The sequence below is a fragment of the Mixophyes fleayi genome, chromosome 6, assembly GCF_038048845.1.
Source record: "Mixophyes fleayi isolate aMixFle1 chromosome 6, aMixFle1.hap1, whole genome shotgun sequence".
NCBI lineage: Eukaryota > Metazoa > Chordata > Amphibia > Anura > Limnodynastidae > Mixophyes > Mixophyes fleayi.
Window position 1 is genome coordinate 15,487,033 of NC_134407.1, and position 24,971 is coordinate 15,512,003.

General features: G+C 41.1%; 1 protein-coding gene across 1 annotated transcript; it reads left to right on the forward strand.

Annotated features, from left to right (window-relative positions):
* On the forward strand, positions 1 to 24,515 carry LOC142160859 (peroxisome proliferator-activated receptor gamma coactivator-related protein 1-like). The gene is made up of 13 exons (XM_075215895.1): positions 1 to 131; positions 5,938 to 6,087; positions 6,345 to 6,497; positions 8,175 to 11,220; positions 11,323 to 11,376; positions 12,472 to 12,529; positions 13,702 to 13,766; positions 13,977 to 14,802; positions 19,412 to 19,579; positions 19,866 to 19,923; positions 20,918 to 21,039; positions 23,185 to 23,336; positions 24,128 to 24,515. The coding sequence occupies exons 1-13, from the start codon at positions 51 to 53 to the stop codon at positions 24,229 to 24,231; spliced, it is 5,037 nt and encodes a 1,678-aa protein (XP_075071996.1). The 5' UTR covers positions 1 to 50; the 3' UTR covers positions 24,232 to 24,515.
* Positions 24,516 to 24,971: the final 456 nt, after the last annotated feature.

A 24,971-nucleotide genomic window follows, 5' to 3' on the forward strand; every position in this document is an offset into this window, starting at 1 on the left:
ACGTGTTCTCGGATGTCTCAGCCGGCAAAGTATCAGAGCCGAGGACCAAGATGGCGGCGCGGTGGGGAACGGGAGAGGAGACATTAACCATCGGAGGGATGGAGTTCTTCACCGCCGGCGGCCGCCACCAGGTACCGGACCAGCAGCCCCATCTCCGGCACTGTCGGGCGAGACCCGGAGTGGGCACCGGGGGCTCTCAGACACGCTGTATGCTGCAGCTGCCGGTGACACGTGGATAGCAGAGACACGCGTGTCTGTAGGAGCCGCCCGTGTACTCGTCCTGACACCTCTCCTGGGGTCCCCCGACATGTGGAGCCTCCTCTCTACCCCCACACAGGGTACCCCAGATACAGGAGACCCCCAAAGTATCTGCAACATGTGGTTACTGAGTAACTCCTGTAACTTCCTCCGAGCTCTCCCTTCATCCCCTCATAGCCTCTAACTGTTATCTGTATTGATCATTCCTCTATGTAGTGCCTTCCTAGCCCTGTGACTTCTGGCAGTGTATATCAGGGAGCAGTCAGGGGCTAGTGATGTCATGGTGCAGGATTACAGCACTGTGCAGCAGGCTGTGTTTGTATTATTGGTACCAGGGATTTCATGCTGCACTTATTATTCGGGTCTCTGCATATTTCATGCATGTCGGGGGACACATGGGATTGTGCTGGAGGGGAGATCAGCGGCTTTTCCATGTATATTATCCGGTTTCCTGTCTATTGGTGTCCTGGGAGTGTTATCCACGTGTTCAGTGCAAGCTTCATTCCAAGCTGCAGACTGCTGATGTATAGATTTTCTCTTTATGTGCGGTATTAGTCTGCCACATGAATGCACAGGGTGGGGAGTATCCCAGGCCTTATGCATACACTGCTGGACAGCTGTGTAAAGGGTTTAGTGAGACACATGGTGGTAGGTGAGTTTCTCCCATGCCTCCTATTCACATTAGTCATATAGTAATAAGTAAGGTTTGGTTTAACAAATGAGAGCCCATGTGCTATCTGATGCACTTTTAAGTCCCATTAAAATGTTCATGCAGTGAAAATATTTTGCACATTTTATAAACTTCCACAAATCTCTCCCTTAAATATAGAGTTCCATTTTGATTACTTAGTTATACTGGTGCAGTGGTGTTAATAGTTTGTTTTTAACATCAGTACATCAAGTAAACAGGTTTGATCAAAGAAACTTGTTCCTAAGGTAACATAGCCCTATCTACAAGTTTTGTTTTGTTTTTCTGGCAAGAGTATACTGCTTGTGGCTACCTGGCCTTATTGTGCAGAAGAACAAACGGCAAGTTCCACATTTTGTGCCATGTGTTTGTGAAAGATAAAAACATAAACCCTTTGTGAGGGTTATAAATTATTTTGCTACTGTGTATCTTATCTGTGCCTCTAGTTTCGCCAGTGCACACTAATCGATGGATTTTTGGAAGAACCAGACTGGTGTCTCTGTAAAGCTGGATATAAACCTAAGAAAAATACTGTACATGTGATTTCTGTAACATTTTTACCAATGACTGACAGTCCTGATTACCATGCCGATTCATGTGTACACACCTACACCAGTTACCATCATCTCCTAACCATCGGCTGAAAAGATTGTAACTCTGCACACTGTACAGAGATCTGCCTACAATGTGACTGCATACCACACCTCCCCGTTTGCCCAATGTTGTTCCATCGTTGATAGTGATTTTTTGGCAGTTTATCAAATTAAACTTGTGAGCTTTGGCATGATGAAACATGATTGTGGGAGTGTACACACTAATGCAATTTCGGACCTAACAGTCGTTCATCATGTGATTGACACCATAATGCGGAATTAGTGGCGCGATATATGACGACGAATAATCAGTAGTGTGTACCCAGCTTAAACTATTTTGTAATTATCTTTTCCTATTGTCTAGTCTTTAAGTGGCCTGTGCCACTTTCACTTTTCAACAACGTCTAGATTTGAGTGCACACAACAGCCACCTAGAGGCGGATAAATAATTTTTATAGGGCAACCTCCATATCAGAAGATTACTATAAAAATATGCCAGTGTTAAACAGACACTAAATGCCATCATCATCTTCTGCCTTCTATTTGATAGAAAAAAATATGCTTCTCCTTTTTAATGTGTATTCCTTTTCTTGAGTCATTTCCTTTTAATAGTTCAGTGCCCTTCATGAAACTATGAACTAATTAAATGTGTAATAATTGAATCACACTTTTCAAGTTAAATCTTATGCTTTTGGAGGTGGAGTAGAAGTGAGTGATCGAGGGAACATGCTGGTTGTGTATAGTGAGGACCCAGGGTGTTCTATTGTGTGTGTGAAGATTGTGATATGTGTTTGGATGCAGGATGTTCTTCAGTTTGCTATATAATAATGGATATTACATGTTCCTTGTAAGTATATGGTATAGCCATAGTTGCAACCCAAATTTTTTTTTGACTTTACAGAAATTGATTCCGTCCTGCTCATAAAACTAAAATCGTTGAAAATGAGGAACCAAATGGAATATTTAGCTGTTCACTGTCAAAATATTTCACACATCATCCCCATAGTATATTTTGGCTTTTTGTTTTTCTTTTAAGCCTTCTCACCTAATACTTCTAAATCCTTGTAGAATACAATCTTGTCAAAACATTGCCTGGGAGTCACTGGTGTGATCAGACTCCTTAATCATGGTGTGGATGCCATGACTGCAAGCTTTGTGTGTTGTCTTGGCAACTGGAGAAGTTTGTACTGTTTATCAAAAAAAGCAATTGGTGAATTTTTTTTTGGGTTGGGGGGGTGTCTTTTTTTTTTTTTTTTTTTTTTTTTTTTGTGGGTAACTCTCCTTTGCCAATTATTTTAATGCTGCTCTACCATGCACACAGTGCTTGTGTGTATGATCGAGTCAAACTTTCATGTTACCAAAGGGAAGCTCATAGCTCAGTATAAACGGATTATAGTTAATGCTTGTCCCATATCTAATATTCTTTTGAATATGGGGTCCAATACAGGACTGTCAGAATATACCTCAACCACATGCAGTTTGAGGTTATTTGGGCTTGTGCTGAAAAATTCAGACAATCTAGAACTTGGTGTTATGGCATATCCCTGCATATTTGGCTGTATTACCCTGAAATTATGAGATTATGGAGAAAGCTGGACTGGGGACAACCTCCCCATGCATGCTCTCCTAAACCTGCAGTATAAGGTTTATTCCAAAACCTTCCCATATCTTGGCCTATTATGTGCGTCTTTTGCATCCAGATGGAAACTTTTGCCTTGGTCTGGCATGGTGGATGCAAAAAAAAAAACAACAAAAAACTGTGGAACCCACATGTCCATGCCATGGAGAGCTCACACTTAATATGTTCATATTTTGCATAGGCTTTGGCTATTAAGTAACCCAAAATCCTAGTGACCTAGACCTGTGCTTGATTATTGTCTGTTTAGTTTTGCAGTGAGACCAGTAAGTGTAATATTAGAAACATATTATAGTTTTAAAGAGAATTCATAATTAGAATCTTAAAATAAAAATACTTTGTATCCGTTTGCAATTAATACCAATTGCACCATACCTGCTGTGAACATCTGTCGGACTACAGTGTTGGAAATATATTTTTTATTTTATTTTTTTTTACCTCGTGGCATTTTTGTTGTTACAGCAAATAGTATAAAACTGATCTCTTCTACTCAATGGTAGCTTAATCAAAAGCCTTATTGTAATGTGTAGACGGGCACATATTTGTCCACCTGCAGTGTGGTCGTAATGTTTTTTTCCAGCTTTCTGGAATGGTGTTTTTTTTGTGTTTTTTTGTAACAGTTTAACAAAGGGAGTTTAAAGTTGCTCATCTGTATAGATGTCTTAGATTGCTTTGTAGTCATAGAATCGTGAATAAATTATTTGCTGCATAATTTTGTTGAATAATGTGCAAATCGGGTCAGCTCACTTTTCAGTTTCAGAATTGGTTCTAGTCTTATTTTGTATTCCAGTGCTCCTGTACATCATGTTAGCAGTTAGGGCTTTACCATGTCACTCCTTGCCAGAGCTGTATATTGTGGAATTTTAAAATATACTCCTAAAAAGTGAAGATTATAGATTTAATATATCCAGCATGTTGTTTGCCCCCATCCTTTTGACATTTGTCGTGATTAAAACGAGAAGAGTTCCCCCTCCCCATCACTCAGAAGTTTTGATACTAGGGTGAATGAGTTGTATACAGTCTCCTATTTAGCATGTTTAGGAAATTGAGAATTTTGTACATGGTCATTGTGTGAAATTGGTGGGCAGAGACTTTAGCTGTTAGTGTTGGGAGGAATGACTCCATTACACTTAATAAACCTTCAGAGAAAAATCAGGGTGAGCCTGCCAACACAGCATTTTTAAACATCTGATATGCTAGGGTGCAGTGCCTTGCAAGTAGAAATAATGTCTATATATTTCCTCCTTGACTACTAGCCTTATTGTATATACTAACTTGTTATTAAATCCCTCCTATTTGAATCAGAGCTTTCCCAGGAATGCTGGGATGCTTTTGTAGCTGTAGATACTATTGTAAAATCCTTCTGATTAAAGAACTGTTTCTATCATTATTTCTTTCTAAAGTTTAAATGTACATTAATCTAGTGTGATTGTCAACCACTGTATTCCTCTGTTTGATTATAAATGTCTATTAGCTGCTAGGATTTTGAAGCTTCTACATGCAATTTATTTGGTTCATAAATTCAGGTGTCTCATGCATGACCTGTATTTCCGGTCTTAGCTGTTTGACTGCACAAACCTGGAAACCTCCTTCCCCCCCTACTATGGCAGAGAGGAACACCAAACTGCATTTTCCTGATATAGCTTCACCAGGTCTGGCTGACATAGCCCAGTGCTGGTATCACACTTTCGGTTCCCCTGATTTTGCTATTACCAGGGTAGACTATCAGCATTAGAGCTGCTTTTACTTTTGGGGGTGAGGGGTTCATTTTCTTCTTTTTTTTCTTTAACGTGCTGGGCAAGCTCTTAGCGGATTATCATCGCCATGGATCTTGCTCCAGATATGCTTACTAAGTGTATATGCACTTACTATGTAATGTATATTAACACACCCTCGCTGTACACTGGCTGCATTCCCCTTTCCCCGTTCCACCTCTTCACGTACAGGAGCAACGGACTGATGCGTCTGTCCTCATGCAGACACAGATGTACTTCCTTTGTACTATGCTTGTGCAGAACTGAAAAGCTTACTCTGTAGTTTCATAGTGAATTTTTGTCTGATGCTAAATGAGCCCCTGTATGTGCAGACACTCTCACCCCTTTGTATCAGGTTGCCATATTTAGATGACTTGGCATCTGTCTGCTATTGCGTAAAAGGGTTGCCCAAATGCGATCTAAAAAACTCCCCTTAATGACCTGTATTCAACCCCAATATTACAGTGTCCTAGAGTAGAAGAGGCTTAAGCCGTATGTAACAGTGAGACGGTCTCAATTTCTAAACAGATGCGGTGAAATGACAGGGTAACACTGAACAATCTATTTTAGTTTTAAGATTTGGGTGGTTTAAAGCCATGTACAAATAAGCAACAATGAAGCATCCGCGGGACATGGAGCTGAGGGAGAACTTAACATGTTGGAGACACTTAGAAAATGAGGTGTCTTGAACCTGTAGGGTAATGCTCCCTCTAGGCATGGGCACTTGTGCACGTGGGGGCGGTCTGTGAAACACCGCCACTTGACATTCATAGTATGTTGAAAGTCATTCCTGCATCAAGGATACCTTAACATCCTATTAGCTCCAGTGTGTACAAGGCATTAAGCTTAAATAAGTGCATTACGTTTGCTGAAACTTGCTAAGACTTGTTATCTTAGGACTTGATCAAAGCCACTGTACAACATACTGGTTATCCTGTGTTTGGAGCGAGTTCAGATGTTGTACATTAAGTCGGGCTGCTATTGATTACATGATCTATTTTATTGCAGTGTCATGACCTGGAGGAAGAGGAGAACTATGATGGCCTCTCAGACCTTGCTCTGTCATCCCTGGACGCAGGAGGAATACTGGGAACCTTTCAAGGATACATTGATAACTCCTTAATTTCCATCATTGATGATACTGGTGCACGGGCTGAGGTATGACCCCCACACTCCATGAGCAATGGAAACATCTGATTGGATGGTTCAATTTATACCTCAAACAGATAGCAAGTCAGATTTATCTATATCCCTGCTGTAGCACAGTAAACTTGAGTTATGTTCATGAACACTGCTTGAATATAGATGAGTTATAATGTCGCGTGAAGGCAAGTGGTCTTCTAGTAGCTTTTTAATCAGTCTTAGAAGGATTCTGTGTCAGCTCACATTCGTAAAAGTAATTTTCCTTTTTGAAGAACATTGGCCACTTTGATGAGGAGAATGAATTGTCTCTCCTAACTGCTCTAACGGAGATTCTGGACAACGCGGATGATGAGAATATGTCCCCGTTTGACACGATTCCAGATACAGAACTGCTGGTGTCACCAAAGGATCGTAATCTTAGCTCAGTAAGTCTGTCTTGCTTTCTATTCTTATTGCTGTTCATACAGTAGTTTCAAGCTGTAAAGAAAACTAAATGTATCTCCTTAATTTAGTCCAAATGTAATTCCACTCTTGATTGTCTAGCATGACTGAAATAAAATGTCCTTTCTTATGGTGCGCCCACAGGCTGGTCTAGCGCCTGGTCTGGAAGCGGAGATGAAGGACCATTCAATTGGTGCCACTGTTTATGTGGATGGGAAACGATTGTGACAGGCAAATAACAATCCCCTTCTGGCTGCTCATACTGCAGTGCCCAATAATGATCCTATTTATTTTGGTAGATTCATTACCGGGCACACTCATATGTGACCTATTGCCCAATATTGACTGATATTGCAGCACTTACGGCAAGCTTTACGGCTCGTACAATAGAACTGGGGAAACTAGGACAACCATGAGACGTTGTTTGTCCAACTCATACAAAACTCCCAATGCTTAATTTGTTCAGCAAATGCAATCAATCCATTACAGCAACGTGTTCTCACTAAATCTGTTGCCCTTGGTGAATCAGAAGCGAGAATATTAACGTTCTTAGAATTTGGACCTCAAAGTTATCCTGGTTTCATTCATCATGGGATTTAACCTTTAGTCAGGTGTTGGGTATCTCTCTGTGGGTCTATGGGATGGAAGGAGTGGAGGTATAATTTTAGTACTTGGTGAAGTTATTTAAGCTACAACTCAACATGTTCTGTCACTGTTCCTGGCATATTTTCTATAGATAATACTTCAGTTGACCTGTAAATCCACCCAAAATTTACATTTTAATATTTGGGTTTTGGTCTTTGGAGGGGGGGGGGGGTTACCTGTATAAACAGGAGTGTAGCAAGCAAGAGCATGTGCCACCACCCACAGCATCCTGCTATCTCTTCAGTGATGAGCCTGTTATAGCAGGCGGTGCAGTTACTATTTATACAGCATAACAGTCAGTAGTGTTCTATTCCTGATGGCTTCTGTCAAAAACATCAATAGGTACAGATAAGCTTAAAGCGCTATATTCAGGAAAAAGTCTATTCCACTTTCGTGTGATTCTCATATTTTATAAGATCTATTGTCAACAATGTTTCTCCAGGTCAGATCAGTGGTAAGGTTCAAAAAATTCAATCACATAGGGTCTCCAGTCTTTATATAGTTCTGTGGGACCTGGATATCCTTTGGTTTCGTTGGTTATCCCTCATCTATTTGTTTAACTCCCCAATTGTTTATCCAAATCCTGCGTAGTTACTATACAGTATTAACTGCACAAAAATCAAAATGAGAATGGGTACTGTGTGGTTTTTTTTTTTTGTCTATTTAATATGCAGGAGCTCCTGTGTGTGACTAGTACTTACTTTTATATCTACTCATCTGCGCACACTAGTCCTTTAATTTGGAGATGTTCTCTAACATCAGAGACCAATATATGGCTGCTCATTTAAAGTAGAATTCAAACACACTAGGAAATGAGGTTAAATGTACCAAATATTTTGCCCATATCTTTTTGATTTGTCTTCCCCTGTCTTCTGATTCCTTAATATCTGTTGAATTATTGTGTGATTAACAGGATCCATAAGTATCTTGTTTCCTGTATGAATGGGTCGTCTTCATATGACACCTGTAAGTTTGTAGAGTAGCATTGATTGATATCTTGTGTCTTTCCTTTATAGACTGATGGGCGCTACTCTGGGCCAAACTGGGATCTTTTTCCAGACTGTATGAGCTCTATAACAAAAAGACATAACAGACATAAAAGTATAAGAGGATGTTTACCTCGCAGAGAGCGACGAAAAGAGCCAACCCGACAGCGAAGTGATGGAGAAGATGACGAGGTTCAGAGCCCAGAGAAAAAAATCGAGACAAATCCCGGTTTACTAGCTTTTGACAAAGGCTGTTCCGTTGAAACTGGGGCGGACATTGATGAACTGGATCATGAGCAGTTCTCGAAGCAGGGCACTCCTTGTATCATTAATACAGAAAATGTTACCCTTCATGACTTGGTGAAGTACATGCACCCTTACTGCCTACCTTCTATAACTGTGTGCCTAGAGCCAGAAGACAGTGAAAGCCTTCTGAACGAAGCTGTGTTTCTTGAGATCGTATCCGACCAAGGCGAATGTATAAAAGTACCTGTAGTCGTGGAATACCCAGGGGATGTGCCGAGTGCAGTGTCTTCAGAAGACAATCCTCCTACACTCGACTCTTCTGAGGAACTGGATGTGGAAACCCAGTCATTGCCTGCAATTAAATCCTCACCGGAGCAGTGTGTTCCTAAATGTGATATTAATAATGAAAGCCATGTTTCTAGTAAAGAAGATTCAATAGATGAAGATCTTGACCCTATGAAGGAAAATGAGTGTTTGAACAAGGCATTCACCCATGTGCCTGGACTGGAGGAAATATCAACTAAACCTTTGATTAGTGATAAAACTGTTGATACAACTTTGGATGCTAAAAGCATCACTGATGATAGTGATCCAAACTTGGAGGGAATGGTTCCTGATTGTCAGAAAAATAACCAACCAGGGATCAGTGTACCGGTTACCATTAAGGAAACGGTGCAATTGAAGGGAAAGAAATCTAGGAAAGATAAGCAAGCCATCGCCTCTAAATCAAAAGTTAAAAGCAAAAATAAAGGCGCTAGTGAAGACAAATTGCAAGATGTGGCGGATACAGTAACACAGGAAAGTGTTATCCAACCTGCCACAAGCCGTGTAAGTAACCCTTCATTACAGGAGTCTGACTTTTTAGTAAAAACATTGGACCAGGTGAAAAAGGATTCCCAGATGGAGCTTCGTTCATTGAAGTTAAGTCGCACCAAAGGGAGAACTCGAGCGAGCTTGGACCGCTCTAACCTAGAAAGGAAAATGACAACCGACACCTGTAAAAAGGGTAAATTTACTTCTATGGAAGAAGAGCAGCCAAAGTGTATAGCAGATGTTGCTGAAATGGATTGTGGGTTAGGACAAATTAACCCAAAACTGGACGGAGATCAGAGCGCAAAATCTGATGCGACTCCAGGGTCTGTTGTAGATGATGATATGCAGCCCGATAGGGCAAGTGGCCAGGACCTGATGGTTTCCGCAGCCTCTGATACCCATGAAAAGGAGACTTCAAATATGGAAGAAATGAGTCCCTTGAAAAGTGAGGATGTGACAAATTGTGATTCTACACAATGTACTAAAGAGACCAAGCCCAAGTCACTCAGCCTAAGTGAATATAGGAAGCGGCTTCAACACCGCAAACCAAACCCTGAGCAAGAACATGAAAATGTGTCCTGTAGTAAATGGCCGTCTCTCCTCGAGCCCCCAACAGAGTTAGCAGAACTCCCTTGTTTGATTGTACCAACAAAATCAAATAAAACGTCTGTGGAAGAAAAAACATGTATTCCAAATAAGGCTGAGAACTCCTCCTCTGGGCTAGATGTTCCTGTAAGTTTAGGTTCTGTTCCATCAAAAGTGGCATTACCACCTCTGTCTGGTCATGAGGCTCCGCAACTCAAACCAATTGAAAGACCATGCACCACTATTGCAGATATTCCTCCACCTCCTATGATGGCTTCCCAGATAAATGCACCACCACCTTTCTATCCACCCACTTGGCCTACTGTCTCTTCATATCCTGCTTATTACCCTGGCATGCCACCTTTGCCAGTAGTTCCTCATTTTCCAAACTGCATGCCACCTATAATACCAATGCAACCACCTCCCCCAGTGCCGAGATGGCCTTCATTTCCCCCACCACCTATTGCTGTGGGGCCAGTGCATCCTTCTGGTTGGGTCTCTGGACCACCGCCACCTTACTGGCCTAATCCTCAAATTTCCCAAAGGATTCCTGATAACAGATGTATGCAAAGCTCTGTCGAAAACTCTGTTCCCTTTTGTCCAGCAAGTCTTAATACACTGCCTGAGGAGCAGATGCCCAAATATAACCCTCTTCCACCTATAGAATACAATATACAGGATGCTGTCCTTGCTAAGATTCAAACAAACCAAAAACAAGTGCAGAAGCCTGAGCATAGTGGTATTGGTACAAAGGAGTCCAAAATAGCTGAAACCATAGAAAGTGTCGGTCATGACAAATCTGCATTTCAGTGTTTAGATAATGCAACCTCAAATGTTGGTCCACAAGTCTGTCCCAACCTTGATAAGTCCGATCTACAGTCGTCACCAAGCAGAACTGTTGAGAAGGCTCAGTCTAAACCTCTAGCAGATTCCATGAAGGCAAATGTTACTGCTCCTGACCAGAAATCTGCAAACCAGGTTGTCTTCAAAATAATGGACATTTTAAAAAGGGCTCAGAAGCTTGGTTTTCAGATAAAACCACCCCTTGTGTCTTCTGTTTCTTTGTCCACTACACCTCCAGGTGAGAAATCGTCTCTCCCAGCTACATTAAAATCAGCTGAAGCCAAGCAGACTATTCTTGCTGCTGTCAACACCCAGGATGTTCAGATACCTGTAGCAGTGATACCTTCCATTGTTCCTGCTGTGAAACCAAAGCTTGATGATAAACTTCCAGCCACTGAATGTGTCCCTTCAAAAGAGGCTGTGGAAGATGGACCTTTAACGGCATGTATTGTCGCTAACCAAAAAGCCCAAGAGCCTGTCCTTCCTTCACCTAGAGAAGATCACTGTACATCAGGGGAAAGCATTCAGCCTGTATTGCCACCCGTGCCTGATCACAAAGAACCAGAGGAGAGGTTTACTGGTGAATCTGGTAAGTTTGAGGATGGATACAGTGTTTGGGGAAAGTGTAACTTGTAATGTTATGTGTGTGCTTTTATACCCATATGTTGTATTTTTTTTCTCATTTATTCAGGTATTGAGGCATCAGACCTAACCAGCTTGCTGGAGCAGTTTGAAAAATATGAGGGTAAGCAAATGACATGATTTTTCTTTGTTCTGATTTCAGGAAGTGTACCATGTGACCAGGGGAGAGTATGCTATATTTGTACTGGCCCGTCTTACTGGGAATTGCTAGCCTTGCAACATGTACAGATAGGGCTGCAGTGTCTTATTGGTGTACATACCCCAACACCTAGCTGTTCTCCATGTTTCTAAATTACAGAAAACCACATAAATTCATATTTTGTACAGGCTGGGTAAAATAAGCTGCAACCACTGCACTGTGGAAACCGCAAAAGTGGATTCTTGATCTCTCTGGTTAATTGATGCACCTAAAATATTACATATTGCATTTCGGGTGTGTCTCGCTCTGTTAGTATGGACGTCACTTCTCCATAACTAGAGATCATTGATCACTATAGCAGAAGTGTTGGGGGGTGTATGGTACCCCTGGACGTCTCAGGTTATAACTGTGCTCTCATTTTACCTAGTATGCACGTATCTTTGAGGCACCTGTGCTCAAACCCAGTTTTCAAGAGCTACCAACATGTCATGTTTTCAGGATTCTGATCTTGCTGGTGCATGATTAAAGAAATCCTGAAAACATTAAGTGTTGGTAGGTCTTGAGATCTGAGTTAGGTCACCTATTCATTTCTTCCATCTTCATGTTGCAAGAGGAGACCTCAAGGGTGAGAAGACCAGTTGGTCTTAAAGGACCACAAGTGTATATCATAAGCATTAATGCTTACCTGACTTATTTGTGAAATGTCAGTGTGTGGCAGCACTACAATCTCCATCAGCAATCACTCACTCCTACCATGTTTACATCCATCAAACACCTGTAACTTCTGCTTGTTTTTGATTTTTTATTTAGCTGTTCCATATAAACAACTTTTTATTTCCTGTTCATTGATGCCTCGGGGTGTTGGGCAACTCTAGTGTTATGTGGGATTTATTTAAATACGTGATAGATTCACGACTGTTGCAGACACAGGGTCGTAGCATAGAGTAATATGAAGCAATCTGCTAGTGCTATGCACAGGTATCTGACCTGCAGTGGGAAGTGATCTATTTGTGTTCTGTACATTACATACAGTATTTCATCACATGTGGTTCTTTTCAGCTAAAGATGAGGAATGCCTCCCTCACGGTCCTGATAAATTGGCTGTAGGAGCCTCTGGGTAAGTGAGTTACTCTACAGCTGCCAACTACTGTGTATGGCAGAAAGTGTTCCCATGTACTTACATGTTTGTGGGATTTATTTATGTAGAAAAGTAACTTTTTAGTTCAGTGTCATATTTACAGGGACATTCCGCCTTCATGGACCTCTTGTCCTGGTAGATTTGTTTGGCATCTTTGGCAAGAGTGAAATAAATCTGCCTGGACATCAGAATTCAGTGAAGGTCGAGCGTTCCCTTTAAGCAGACATGGCTTGTAGTCTTAATCTCTTATGTTTACGTATTAGTGTTTTGGTGGGAAAACTTGCAGCACAGATTACTTCTAATTTTAGAATATTGATATGTCAGATTCTGTTCCTTAATGGAATATACAAGAGGTTGCCATTGTCTGGAATAAATCATCATTCATGAGAATGAAACGCATCTCTTCACTTATTCCTAGAGACATCACTGAAGCTCAGAGGCATGAGGCCCTTCTTACCTCATGCCTCGGATGTCTCTAGTTCCCAGGGAATTGCTAGGCTGGATAATGTTTTTTTGCTCATAAAATTGCTGCCTGGACTGTGTGGAGGGGATGAGCACTTCAATGAATGTTTTTGGTCTTTTGTGGTTTCAATGAGCGTTCCCAAAATCCTTGTGTCTGTGCACAGAGAGTAAAACTTAATGTTTTTGAACTCCTTGGTCCTAATATAAGGACTTGGTGAACTGCGCTTCCCTGAATTGTCTTTATGGGGTCCACTTAGTCTTACTATTACCAACCATTCTTTCGGACTGTTTAGGTCAGGGATGGGAAAGGTTTGCAACTACCTTGAATGTGCTGAATGCCTGTATCTAAATAAAATGCTGTTTAATGTCCTGTAAATAAAGCACTTGAAGATACAGCAAGTTATATAAATCTATGCATCCTAAACTTTAACTTTGTATTCTGGTTTCTGCTTTTGGAAACTACGCTAAACTCTTGGAGTTGTTGAATAATGTATTTTTATTCATATGGGGAAAAACTTTAAATACATCAACCGTGACCTGTGTCTGTACGGATTAGGGTAAAATCTAGACTGCTCTTGTATGTTGCAATTTATTAGTCCCTTGTTTATATTTATCTCGTAACTGCTTGTGTAGGCTTGTGTCATTTGTTCTGTGAATAGGATTAGATATGAATATTTGTCTTTTCACAGGTCCATAACACATGTAGAGAAAAAGATACATGATAAACTGACACCTGAAATGGTTACTACATCTGGTAAGTAGACGGTGTCCTATATATCGATACACAACGTTCTGCTGATTAATGAGTTTGTTGCAGTAATTCCGTGCAGTAATATGAGATGGGTAATTGTTTTGGGCTCTTTGTGCAGCAGCTGACGAGTCAGATTGCCTCTGTTCTAAATAATGTACAGTGATTTGGAAATAATGTAGCAGATTGTGATGCAAATGTCATTTTGTCTTCAAGGTGTCTCCCACTCTGCAGCTCCACCGCATCAGCTGTGCAAGACCATTATTTCTGGGCCCTGGATGGGGAAATCCAAGTCTTTGCTTGGACAGGACAGAACCTGCTCTTCTCCCTTGAAGACTGCAAAACTCATTGAAGCAAAACCGTTACCACAGAGCAGACTGAGAAACCGGAACCATGGGTCTGTTCCACCTGTGGCATTGCCTCCTGTCCACGTGGCATCGGGCGAGCATGATTATTGCATCCTTTCATCCTCCCGCCCTGCGCAGGATCCTGCCACTGCTGGAAACAGGGCAGCTACTGTAATGCTGAGCGCACCATCTCAGTGCGAGGAAGGGTCTCGCTGGAATGTCAAGCACCATCAGAATATTACCATAAAACCCATTGTGCAATTCAACACACCACAAAACATAGTGTCCCCAAAGCTGCCCCTAGCAAATGCACCTTCAGTTGTTGCCCCAAGTACTGACTGTGGCTTGGTGAAGCCAGTGGCACCTTGTAATAGTATCCAAAAAGATAGTAATGATCCTCTCGACCACAGGACTCCTGTTGTACCAGAATCTGCGGTTAACAGTCAACCTGGTTCAGCATTAAGGTCCTCGGACTCCTTGCCTGATCACAATGAACGTGGAGAGAGCAGAACTGATGTAAAAAGGGAAAATGCCTCTGTGTCACGGAGGTCTTTGCGCTGCTATAGGAAGCACAGCAGTTCTCCCAGTCCCCAGAAAGCCACATGGAGCGAGGGGTCTAGTGGTAGCCGTTCTGATTCAGCATCCTCTTCAAGATCTCGCTCAAGATCGCCTCCATCCAAGAGGAGGAGAAGAACGTAAGTCACCGGTTTGGCTTTTTACTCTCATTAATGTTAAATACAACATAAAATATTTTTTCATGCTTCGCTCTGCTTTGTTGTAAAGGAGGTAACCTTGATGATCTGCAGGGAATTGATCATTATTTGAGTCCATGTAAAGGCGTTAAGCGTTATGGTATGCATCTCAAAGGACCACAAGTAAAACTTGGGGTAGTCCCCAGGCGCCTATACATAAAAACAATAGAGGTTGGTAGGCGAAATAGGTATTTATTTAAATGAATTCATAGTAATGAAATTAAGGCATAGAATATATTACCTTCTATGGCTGCGATGATAAAAAAAACATATATATACAAAAAATGAGAAAACACAACAAACTTTCAGCAGTCTTGCTGATAAGTAAAGCTCCCAAGAGAATAGGCTGCAGTATGCTGAATGGATCATAAAGTCAAAAGTATTTGCAGAGTTCCAAACAATGGTACAATAGCCATGTGCATAGGCCCAAAACAACAATGGGTGTTGTAGTCACTTAAATGGCAAACAAACAGTCTCTGTGTATATTGCACCAAGAGAAAGTCAATATGGGTAGAATGAAAATACAAGCGGCTCCGATTCACCACATGAGGGCAAAGGAACAATAAGCGGAGTAGACTCACCCCACTTCTGCAGAATCTATCTCACAGACGTCCGTTCGGGGGAGCCGCTGTGTGAATCTCTGTCCGCGCTGAAGGGAATCCAGCTGCCGAGTGAAAGTTGGAAGTTCGCGCATGCGGTAGTTGTCCAGTCTGTGTAAGCTTACAGCCGGCTTGACGATGAGAAGTATGAGCGCTGCTGAGTGTCTGTTAATCCGATTGGAATGGGTATCCTACGCATTTCGCCCGGTAAAGGGCTTCATCAGGGATCCAGGCAGTCATCACCTATTTACACTGGGTACCTGCGCAGATATAACCCCCCCCCCCCCCCCCATTTGTTATGGTATGCATATTGGACCACTGTTGACTTTTTTTTTAAGTTTGTAACGTAAATGAAACATTGCTTTAGACACTGCTGCATTTTTGATAGAGCCACCATAAATTTTATGGATTTTTGGGGGTATTTTCCTTGTATGGGAGAGTTGTAGGAGGGTGACAAAAGTCTGGATAACTGTTACTGGGATAACGTCCATATAGACATTGATCATCAGTCATCTGTACCACGGCTCAGCAGATACCAGGAGCCAGGTAGACAATATGCCAACAAAATTACAGCACGCAATTAACTTTTGATTAGAATAGCCTAATTGTCATTCAGGCTGTATTGTTGTGGCCCTTTAAAAGTATACGTTTGGTTCTCATTTACCTAGGTGACTCAATTTTATGTGCTTGCTATTTATTGATATTGTCACAATATTTTGCCCATTAACGTCTTTGGGGGACTCAAGGTCTGTTCTACACACAAGTATTTGTATTAATAGGTTTAGAGAAGGGTAATGTGATTACATTGTATCTGTAACAATGTTTTATTTTTAAAGCATTCAGTAATTTGCAGTAGGAATCATTAACATGCTTTATTATACATGAAATTGTTGGCGTGGTGAACAAATGTCTTTCTATCTCTTTGCACTCTACCCAGTTTCTAGTGTTATTTTGTGTTTCGGAAATGAATGATCATTTCCAAAACACAAAATAACACTAGAAACTGGGTAGAGTGGTTGTTTATTTAATGCATTAGTAGGAACTTGTTCTCTCTACAAATGGCTTAACATTAACCCACAGAGACAAGAACAAGTGGTGGTCTTGTGGGTGAGCATTTCATTGAGGTAGCTTGATTAATTTGGCTTCCAAAACGAACAGGTTATTACATAAGCAGGCAACACACAAACTTAATTTTTAGATAGGTATAGTGAAATGAAATGCCAGCCACTTACCCCTATAGAATAGTAGCAATGTAAGTAGAATACTTAGCCAAATATTAAAGTGACATACTTAAATAATTAAACCTCTGACGTTACCTTACCTGAAAACACTCTCTAAAAGAGAATTGTTTGTACCTTGCTCTACACTTTGATGAAACCAATAACCGTGTTTGGAGCCTGGCATGCATTGTTTTTGCCATGTGCACAATGTATTGAACTTGTCTCAGTGTAGGGCAATGCAGATGTTGTTTAATAGGAAGTAGCTTGGAGTGAATTTGTGCTGGCAAACGTCCCAGATTAAGTGGAGAGAGGGCATGTTTACTGCCTGGTTATTAGTGCCACACAATGCTGATTATGTTAGACGATAAATTACATGTTATGATATAGTTCTTGTTAGTTTTTATATTGGAATCTTTTTACTATGTTACGTAAATGTGTGTTTTGCCTAGAGATGACTTGCGTTATTTGTGCTATATGTTGAATTTGCCTGCGATATGGTTACAGTATTCACAGCAGTTACGGCTGAATGAAAATAGCTGATCAGTGTTTGTTTATAGGGCACCACAGATTCTGTAGCACTGAACAATCTTAGATATAACATGGATAAATACAAAAACATAATAAGATACATGAATAGTTGTGTAAAAACGCATGCCTGGATAGTCACGAGCTAGCACTTATAGCTAGCATGGATATAGGTATGAATTCCATGCGAGTGAACAAGTAGCAGGTCTGACGTAAGACATGACATCAGGGTTGGATGTTTGAGACGTAGGGTAGAGAGGATCTGGATAGGAGGAAGACACAGGACTGGATGTGAATGGTGAGGCTGACAGCGTGCGCGAGGAACAGATGTGTGATTATGTCGACTGGTAGATGTGGAGAGGGTTAGGAACATACACACAGTGGCAGTAGCCATGTTGAGGACTGAATCAACTTGGGTGAGAACACTATCCATTTACTAGGAGCCATTGACTACTTATTTCATGACTAAGATAAGGCAATGTTTTATTTGATGAATTGTTATGCCAGTGTGTTATGATGGTCTGGTTCCTAGTGGGTTATAGGCAAGTATAGAATATTGGTGTAGCCCTCACAATGTCGTTTTGGAATTAATTTTTTGGGGTCCAATTGTCTATAAATCTTATAACGGTTTAGATGCAAGCCATCCTAATTGGTGGTCTTTCTTTTTGGGAAGGAAGAAGAGCTGGCTTCCACAATCTCCTCAATGATTGCCCCCAAGGATTCCCTATCGGAATCGATCAATAATGTCTAAAATATGGCCTCCACATATAATATTAAGCTCCTTCTGTGTTGGGCGTACAGGCATGGCATATTTGTCTGTAGAAAATTTTATGTTTTGTAAAACATTTTTGCTCCATCATTTACAATAAGTGGACACTGCTTGAAATGTGTTACTTATAGCTATGCTCTGCCCAAGTAAGTCCAGATCTGATCCCTCATCTTCTGGATTCTTACTATGAAATGAGAACCCTGAAATGAGCCCCCTTTACATGTTCTTAAAAGATACTTCATTATGCTCTTTGCGGTGGTTCTTTGCCATTCTTTTGCAAGAACACTTTAGTAATATCTCTCTCGTAACACCCTCTATACAGCCGTACTGTATGGCTGACTGATCTCTGGGCGTGTGAATGATGACGTCAAGAGAAACATTACATGTTGCATGGTCTCCCCAAGACTGAGGTTTATCAGCTCAGGGAATGGCCAGAAATATGGTGGTTATGACCAAAAAAATCTAATTGGCTCATCTGTGTTTATATGATCTATTTTTTTTTTTCTTGCTCATGGTGCTATACAAATAAACAATTTTATTATATATAGTTAATTGGCAGGTCTGCTAATTGGGGCTTAGTGTCTGGTACAGCTGGGTCTGTTACAGGCCCATGAGGATGGCTGCACAGACCTTGTCTGGTCTTCCAGGCATATTGTGCCAGTTGTATTATATTGTTGATTTGTAAGGTGCCGTAGTGCTCAGCAGCAGCAGATAATGGGGCGTTCCGCACGCACAAAATGCCAGTTTTCACCTTTCATTAAATTACCCACTTAGTTTTGTTATCAGTCTGTACAGGTAATGGGGACTTCTAGATCTTTCTCTGCTGTCAGATTTTGGGACTTTTTTGGACCCAGCCATGATCCCAATGGCACCCGTCACATTCATGTCAGACATCCCTTGCTGATAGGCTGTGCACCCATGATCTTGTTTTATAAGAAGATCACAGGAGCGCTCTGGGAGGAGCTAAAGGGTTTCATAGAAAGTAAACAATGCAACTATACTAATAGCCAACTCTGCAAACAGACTTATAGAAACTGAATTTATTTAGCACATCTGTTTTATAGAGTTATCTGTTGGCATTTAGTTTAGAGGATATAAATTTAGTGCCTAATGCTCTTGCAATTTGGGGGGAAAAATACAAAAGAAAACAAACGTTAATAATGAAAAAAAAAAATGCTATCTCTTAAATATATACTTTATTATACAATTTATCCACTTAAATATACACATTATCACATGCATTGCCCAAATCTGAAAAGCGCAGTTTGCATGTTGCATGGGAATACATGTAGTTGCCAGCTGTATGCCTAAGTGATCCTATTCCTACGCAGCCAGGCAGCATGTAAGTTTCACAGTTGGAGACTATTATACGGTTGAAGCATTCATCTCCTGCACTGCAGTACATGGTCTTATCTCTGTTCTCTAAATTCTGTTCCCAGATGCAGATCTAGAAGTCGTCATAGATCACGGTCGTCCTCCAGGTCTAGTTGTGATACAAGTTGCTCCTCTAGATCTTCCTCTTGTTCATCTCGGTCATGTTCTCCATCGTCCAGCCGGTCTAGATCACGGTCCAGATCACCGTATCGGCAGGGATACCGCAGCAGGAGGTAAGCGAGTATTAGGAGCACATGGGTTGGTATATCTGTGTAAATACAGACCTGATTTGTATGGTTCTATCCCAAGTTAATTGGGTTAATCTAAATCATGACTGCCCAGCTTTCTGCATGTGGGCTGACATGGGAGCTCCCCACTTCCTTCAGAGATGGCTGTAGTTTTGTTGGAACTTGTAGTTCCACAACTGGAGATAAATGCATCAATTTTATTCTTGTCTAAATAGCTTCAATTTCTCAAACTTTGCCTACAGACCATTAAGATGCTGCTTTTGTTTGACAGGTGCAAGTCCCGGGACAGTTATCACAGGCAGAAGAATGATCGCAAAGAACAAGCTATAGTAATTATTCTCTGCACCTTTCTATTTGACATTTAGCTGTATTATGTGTTGGGGTAAAGAGTCACACTACCCCTTAATGTTACTGCTGCTTACGTTGTAGCCGCAAGACTTCTACTCTCCGTTCAGACCTGCATCCTGTTTCTCCATTCTTCTCCTTACCAGTTATTTCTATTTTCCATCACACAAGAAAAAAAATCTGAGAAGCAGCCCCATAGGCGCTTATTTAGTTATTAAAGTGCTGCTGTGACACATTGACGTGATGGAAGAATGTTTCCTTGTCTGTCACAAGTGTTTCTGCTGGGAAAATGTTGCATGCAGCGTCTTCAGCTCTCGGTCACTCCCATGTGATCTGGAGGGGGGGGTTGTGGTGCCCCCCGTCCACCTCCAACATTGTCATCACAGGAGCTATTGAGCTCTCATGGACTTGTCTGAAAAATAGCACAGAGCCATCAAGGTCTTGTGTGGCATTACCATGTCCTACCAGTTACTGAATGCCCTCACATGAAGCTAGATATACTTGGAGGATGCCATATTCCTTTATAGACACATATATCTCTTCAGTCACAATAATGGTCTTTGTTTCACTGGACTATGTACCCTATGAGGTCTCTCTGTTCAGTAGCAGTGGGACAAGTGTATTTGGGTATAAATACTAGATTACACATACATGTCTGGGCATATGCTCTTACAGACAAATCTAAAATAAATACCTGTAACCTGGCTCAGTCTTGTTTACATAATTTGATAAAGTGGCTTTTGGCTCAGAGTTACTTTGTATCAGTGACTATAGTTGGTGTATATACGTGGAGGCAGTATATTACGTTGTGCATCAGTCATTGCAGCTTTTTAAAACAGAAGTAAATGTATTTATAGAATATGGAGATAATTTGCCTCCACGCTCTGCTTCCCCTATATTTATAGATTTCTCACCCTTATTGACATAAACTCTGCCGCACATTCGGATTGTGATTATAATGAATCTTCGTCTTTTCAGGAGGAGAGAAGAGTTGTCTACATCGGTAAGATCAACGGTCGGATGACCAGGTCGGAGCTGAGTCGGCGCTTTTCTGTTTTCGGGGAGGTAGAGGAATGCACCCTTCACTTTAGAGAAAAGGGGTGAGGATAACTTTGATTTCCATGCAGACGATAAAGCTGATTACTACAGAACTACATCCCCTGCCCTGTGCAGAGGTATAATAGTTCTGGTAACTGGTGTATCCCCTGCCTTGTGCAGAGGTAGAATAGTTCTGGTAACTGGTGTATCTCCTGCCTTGTGCAGAGGTAGAATAGTTCTGGTAACTGGTGCATCCCCTGCCCTGTGCAGAGGTATAATAGTTCTGGTAACTGGTGTATCCCCTGCCTTGTGCAGAGGTAGAATAGTTCTGGTAACTGGTGCATCCCCTGCCCTGTGCAGAGGTATAATAGTACTGGTAACTGGTGTATCCCCTGCCTTGTGCAGAGGTATAATAGTTCTGGTAACTGGTGTATCCCCTGCCTTGTGCAGAGGTAGAATAGTACTGGTAACTGGTGTATCCCCTGCCTTGTGCAGAGGTATAATAGTACTGGTAACTGGTGTATCTCCTGCCTTGTGCAGAGGTAGAATAGTTCTGGTAACTGGTGTATCTCCTGCCTTGTGCAGAGGTAGAATAGTTCTGGTAACTGGTGCATCCCCTGCCCTGTGCAGAGGTATAATAGTACTGGTAACTGGTGTATCCCCTGCCTTGTGCAGAGGTATAATAGTTCTGGTAACTGGTGTATCCCCTGCCTTGTGCAGAGGTAGAATAGTACTGGTAACTGGTGTATCCCCTGCCTTGTGCAGAGGTATAATAGTACTGGTAACTGGTGTATCTCCTGCCTTGTGCAGAGGTAGAATAGTACTGGTAACTGGTGTATCTCCTGCCTTGTGCAGAGGTAGAATAGTACTGGTAACTGGTGTATCCCCTGCCTTGTGCAGAGGTAGAATAGTACTGGTAACTTGTGTATCCCCTGCCTTGTGCAGAGGTATAATAGTTCTGGTAACTTGTGTATCCCCTGCCAAGTGCAGAGGTAGAATAGTTCTGGTAACTGGTACATGCCTTTTCAAGGTTGTATCTTTCCCAATATCTTTGCAAAAAAAATGTTTGTTCTCTACTACTTGAGGAAATAACTATTAATGTGTTTTTAAGATAGTTGCTGTATCTTCAGTCTCGCCAACGTGCTGTATACACACTCCTATAAAATCTCAAATAGTGTGTAGACATCCAATTACGTGCAGATTGGCTGGATTAGTGTAAGCATTGTGCAACTCATGTTGCTAAACCAGTTTTAAGAAAGTTGCTTGAGGGATTTATTAATGTTTAAATATGTAAAATAAGTGACTGTAAGCGCTGAGTGCCCAGAACATGTCTGCAGTGTAACTACGTGCAGAGACAGATGGGAAACTGTTTTGTGAATTTGTAGTCCCTCCCCTTAAGTTTTTTTTGAATTGTTGGGGTTAAAAATATAGTTTTCTTTACCCAGCATAGTTGTGCAGTGCTGATTTGTCTGTGTTAACTCTTTGAACACTATTTTGAATGTTTATCTGAAATGTTACCAATTTCCATGCAGGTGCAGAGTGGGCCTCGGAGCATTTTGATATTTTTTGTGGGTTCAGTAGCGGAAAAATAAGGTGTTCAGGAGACACTCGCATCCCTGCTGACACTGTAGATGCTTAACTGACCTCCCCACTATTGTGGCTGTACGGGGCTGCAGTGGCGCTTACAGGACGACAATTAACATATCTTACACTTATAAATTCTCAGATGAAATAGGAATGACCTGCCCTTACACAAACCTGAGCCCAGTACAGCTGTTTAAGAAAGGCTTACACTTATTTTCATTGCTTTTGATATTCTCAGACCATTGGTCACACAATATTATTACGATCATTGATCAAATCAAAGAAAAATGAATGTGTGTTGGAGCCACTGTTTCCGGTATATTTGGCAGCACGTTTCCCGCAACTGATCTCACAAATGACTGTCATTGGCCAGCCTGATGTTTCATGGAAGTCTGCTATCTTAGGATGGGGCCACACACCACAGTTGACCAATTTTAGTAATAAATTACCACATTGGCTCAATAACGTTATATAGATCAAAACCTCCCATATGGTTTATCCGAAGTTCAAATTAATAATCACTGCAGCATTGTGCGCAAATGTCAGTATTTTACTTTTTTGTTTAAAGAGCTACTAAACTAATATTAAAGACACATGAATCTGTTTGGTTTGACTGTTTACAGGGATAACTATGGCTTTGTGACCTACCGTTGTACTGGGGAAGCTTTTGCTGCTATAGAAAACGGACACAAGCTGCGTCTTCCGGATGAGCTGCCCTTTGACCTCTGCTTTGGGGGCAGGAGACAGTTCTGTAAAAGAAATTATGCAGATCTTGGTAATTTTTATTTTTTTTATTTTTTTGTTTTTTCGTGTTTGTGTATATTATTTATTTCAACAACACCTCTTCATACGTCTACCTCTCTAACCTGCGCCTCACTTTGTCCCTGGTAACCTTCTCACTCCCGCCTGCAAGACTTCTCTTGTGGCGGGTACTCACTTATGCAATCCTTACCACGCCCAATCTCTCTCCCACACTCTGAAACCCCATCTCTTTGTTAGCGCTTACCCTACTCACACTGGTACACCCTCAAACCTGTTCCAATCTCCACTCTTGTAATCTCTCTCATGAGCTGGGCCCTCACTACCCTTTGTTGTCATGTCTACTATTATCTTGTCTACGTTGGAAGTTCCTGCCCCATTGGAACTGTCTAAATTCCCTACTACACAACTGCACCCTCTAGGGTCCATTTTGTCAGCAGCTAGTTCACTTAACAGTATGTTTTTGGTCAGAGTGAGGAAAATTTAACACGCAGAGCAGACCCATGTAAACATGGGTAGAACATGCAAACTCCACCGATAGTGCCCTGGTCAGAACCATGGCCTCGGCACTGAGACAGCAATGCTAACCACTGTGCCACCCCGATTTATACCTACCTAGACTTGAAAAATACTACTTGGGAGGTAGTTTTCACTTTGCCTACTTCTGCTTCATTTCAATTCATTAAGAACTATCCCACTGTTTTCCATGACAAATACTGTGAAGTGTATATGAAATTGGTCTGGAACATTTTCAATGTAATTTGTTTGTTTTTTTTGTTTTTTTAAATCTTCATTTCTTTTCTCCAGATCCAAACCGTGAGGACTTTGACCCAGTGCCCGTTAGAAGTAAACTTGAAACTCTAGACTTTGAAACATTATTGAGAGAGGCGCAGAAAAGTCTCAGGAGGTAACACTACGCCCAAGCGTCAGATCAAAATTAGATTCAAATTATGTATGTCCCAATGAATTTACCTCAGAACACTGGAAAAGGCCATTCAGTAATGACAAGCACGAGTCCCTGCAACGGGGAAGTGCTGGATTTTATTTATTTTTTTGAAAATAAGCAAAAAAAATTATAAAAAGGTTTAAAGACAGTTAGAATTTTTTTAATGACACTTGTTTTTCTAACCTATTTAAAAGCTCATAATTTGCATTCTGCTATAATTTGCACAGATCTGATAAAAATTATTGCAGATCTAAATAAAATCTATATAAAAAAAAAAAATCTGATTGTTTTTTTTCCTCCCCCTTTTTTTCTTTGTTAGAAATGACTTGACACTTTGACAAAGCAAAGCTTCACCAGAAGCTGTATGAATATCCTATTAGCAGTGGTGCATAACATGGTCAGATGAGAGTAATACAAATCATGATCACTGCCGTTCATATGTGCTATGCATTGAGATAGACTGTATGAATCTTTATATGCGCAGTACTAACAGTGTACTGACCGTAGTGTGTAGGACAGGTGCTAGAATGCACGTCTACCTGCATTACAGACTGTAAAAGCTACCAGAAAGTCAGTCTGTGTACCAGATAGTAGCATTTAAGGTATTAGAAATATCTCACTATTGTGGAAGCAGTTTATAACATGATCGGTAATATAGTGCTATACATTGACAATAAACAAGGATAATGAAAGTAATATGTGCTG

What these genes read in the sequence shown, in the direction of transcription:
- LOC142160859 (XM_075215895.1), top strand. Translation starts at nt 51, where the DNA reads ATGGCGGCGCGGTGGGGAACGGGAGAGGAGACATTAACCATCGGAGGG. An exon ending in GAGGTTTACTGGTGAATCTG is followed by an intron (nt 11,221 to 11,322) that starts GTAAGTTTGAGG and finishes TCATTTATTCAG; the next exon opens with GTATTGAGGCATCAGACCTA. An exon ending in TGAAATGGTTACTACATCTG is followed by an intron (nt 13,767 to 13,976) that starts GTAAGTAGACGG and finishes TTTGTCTTCAAG; the next exon opens with GTGTCTCCCACTCTGCAGCT.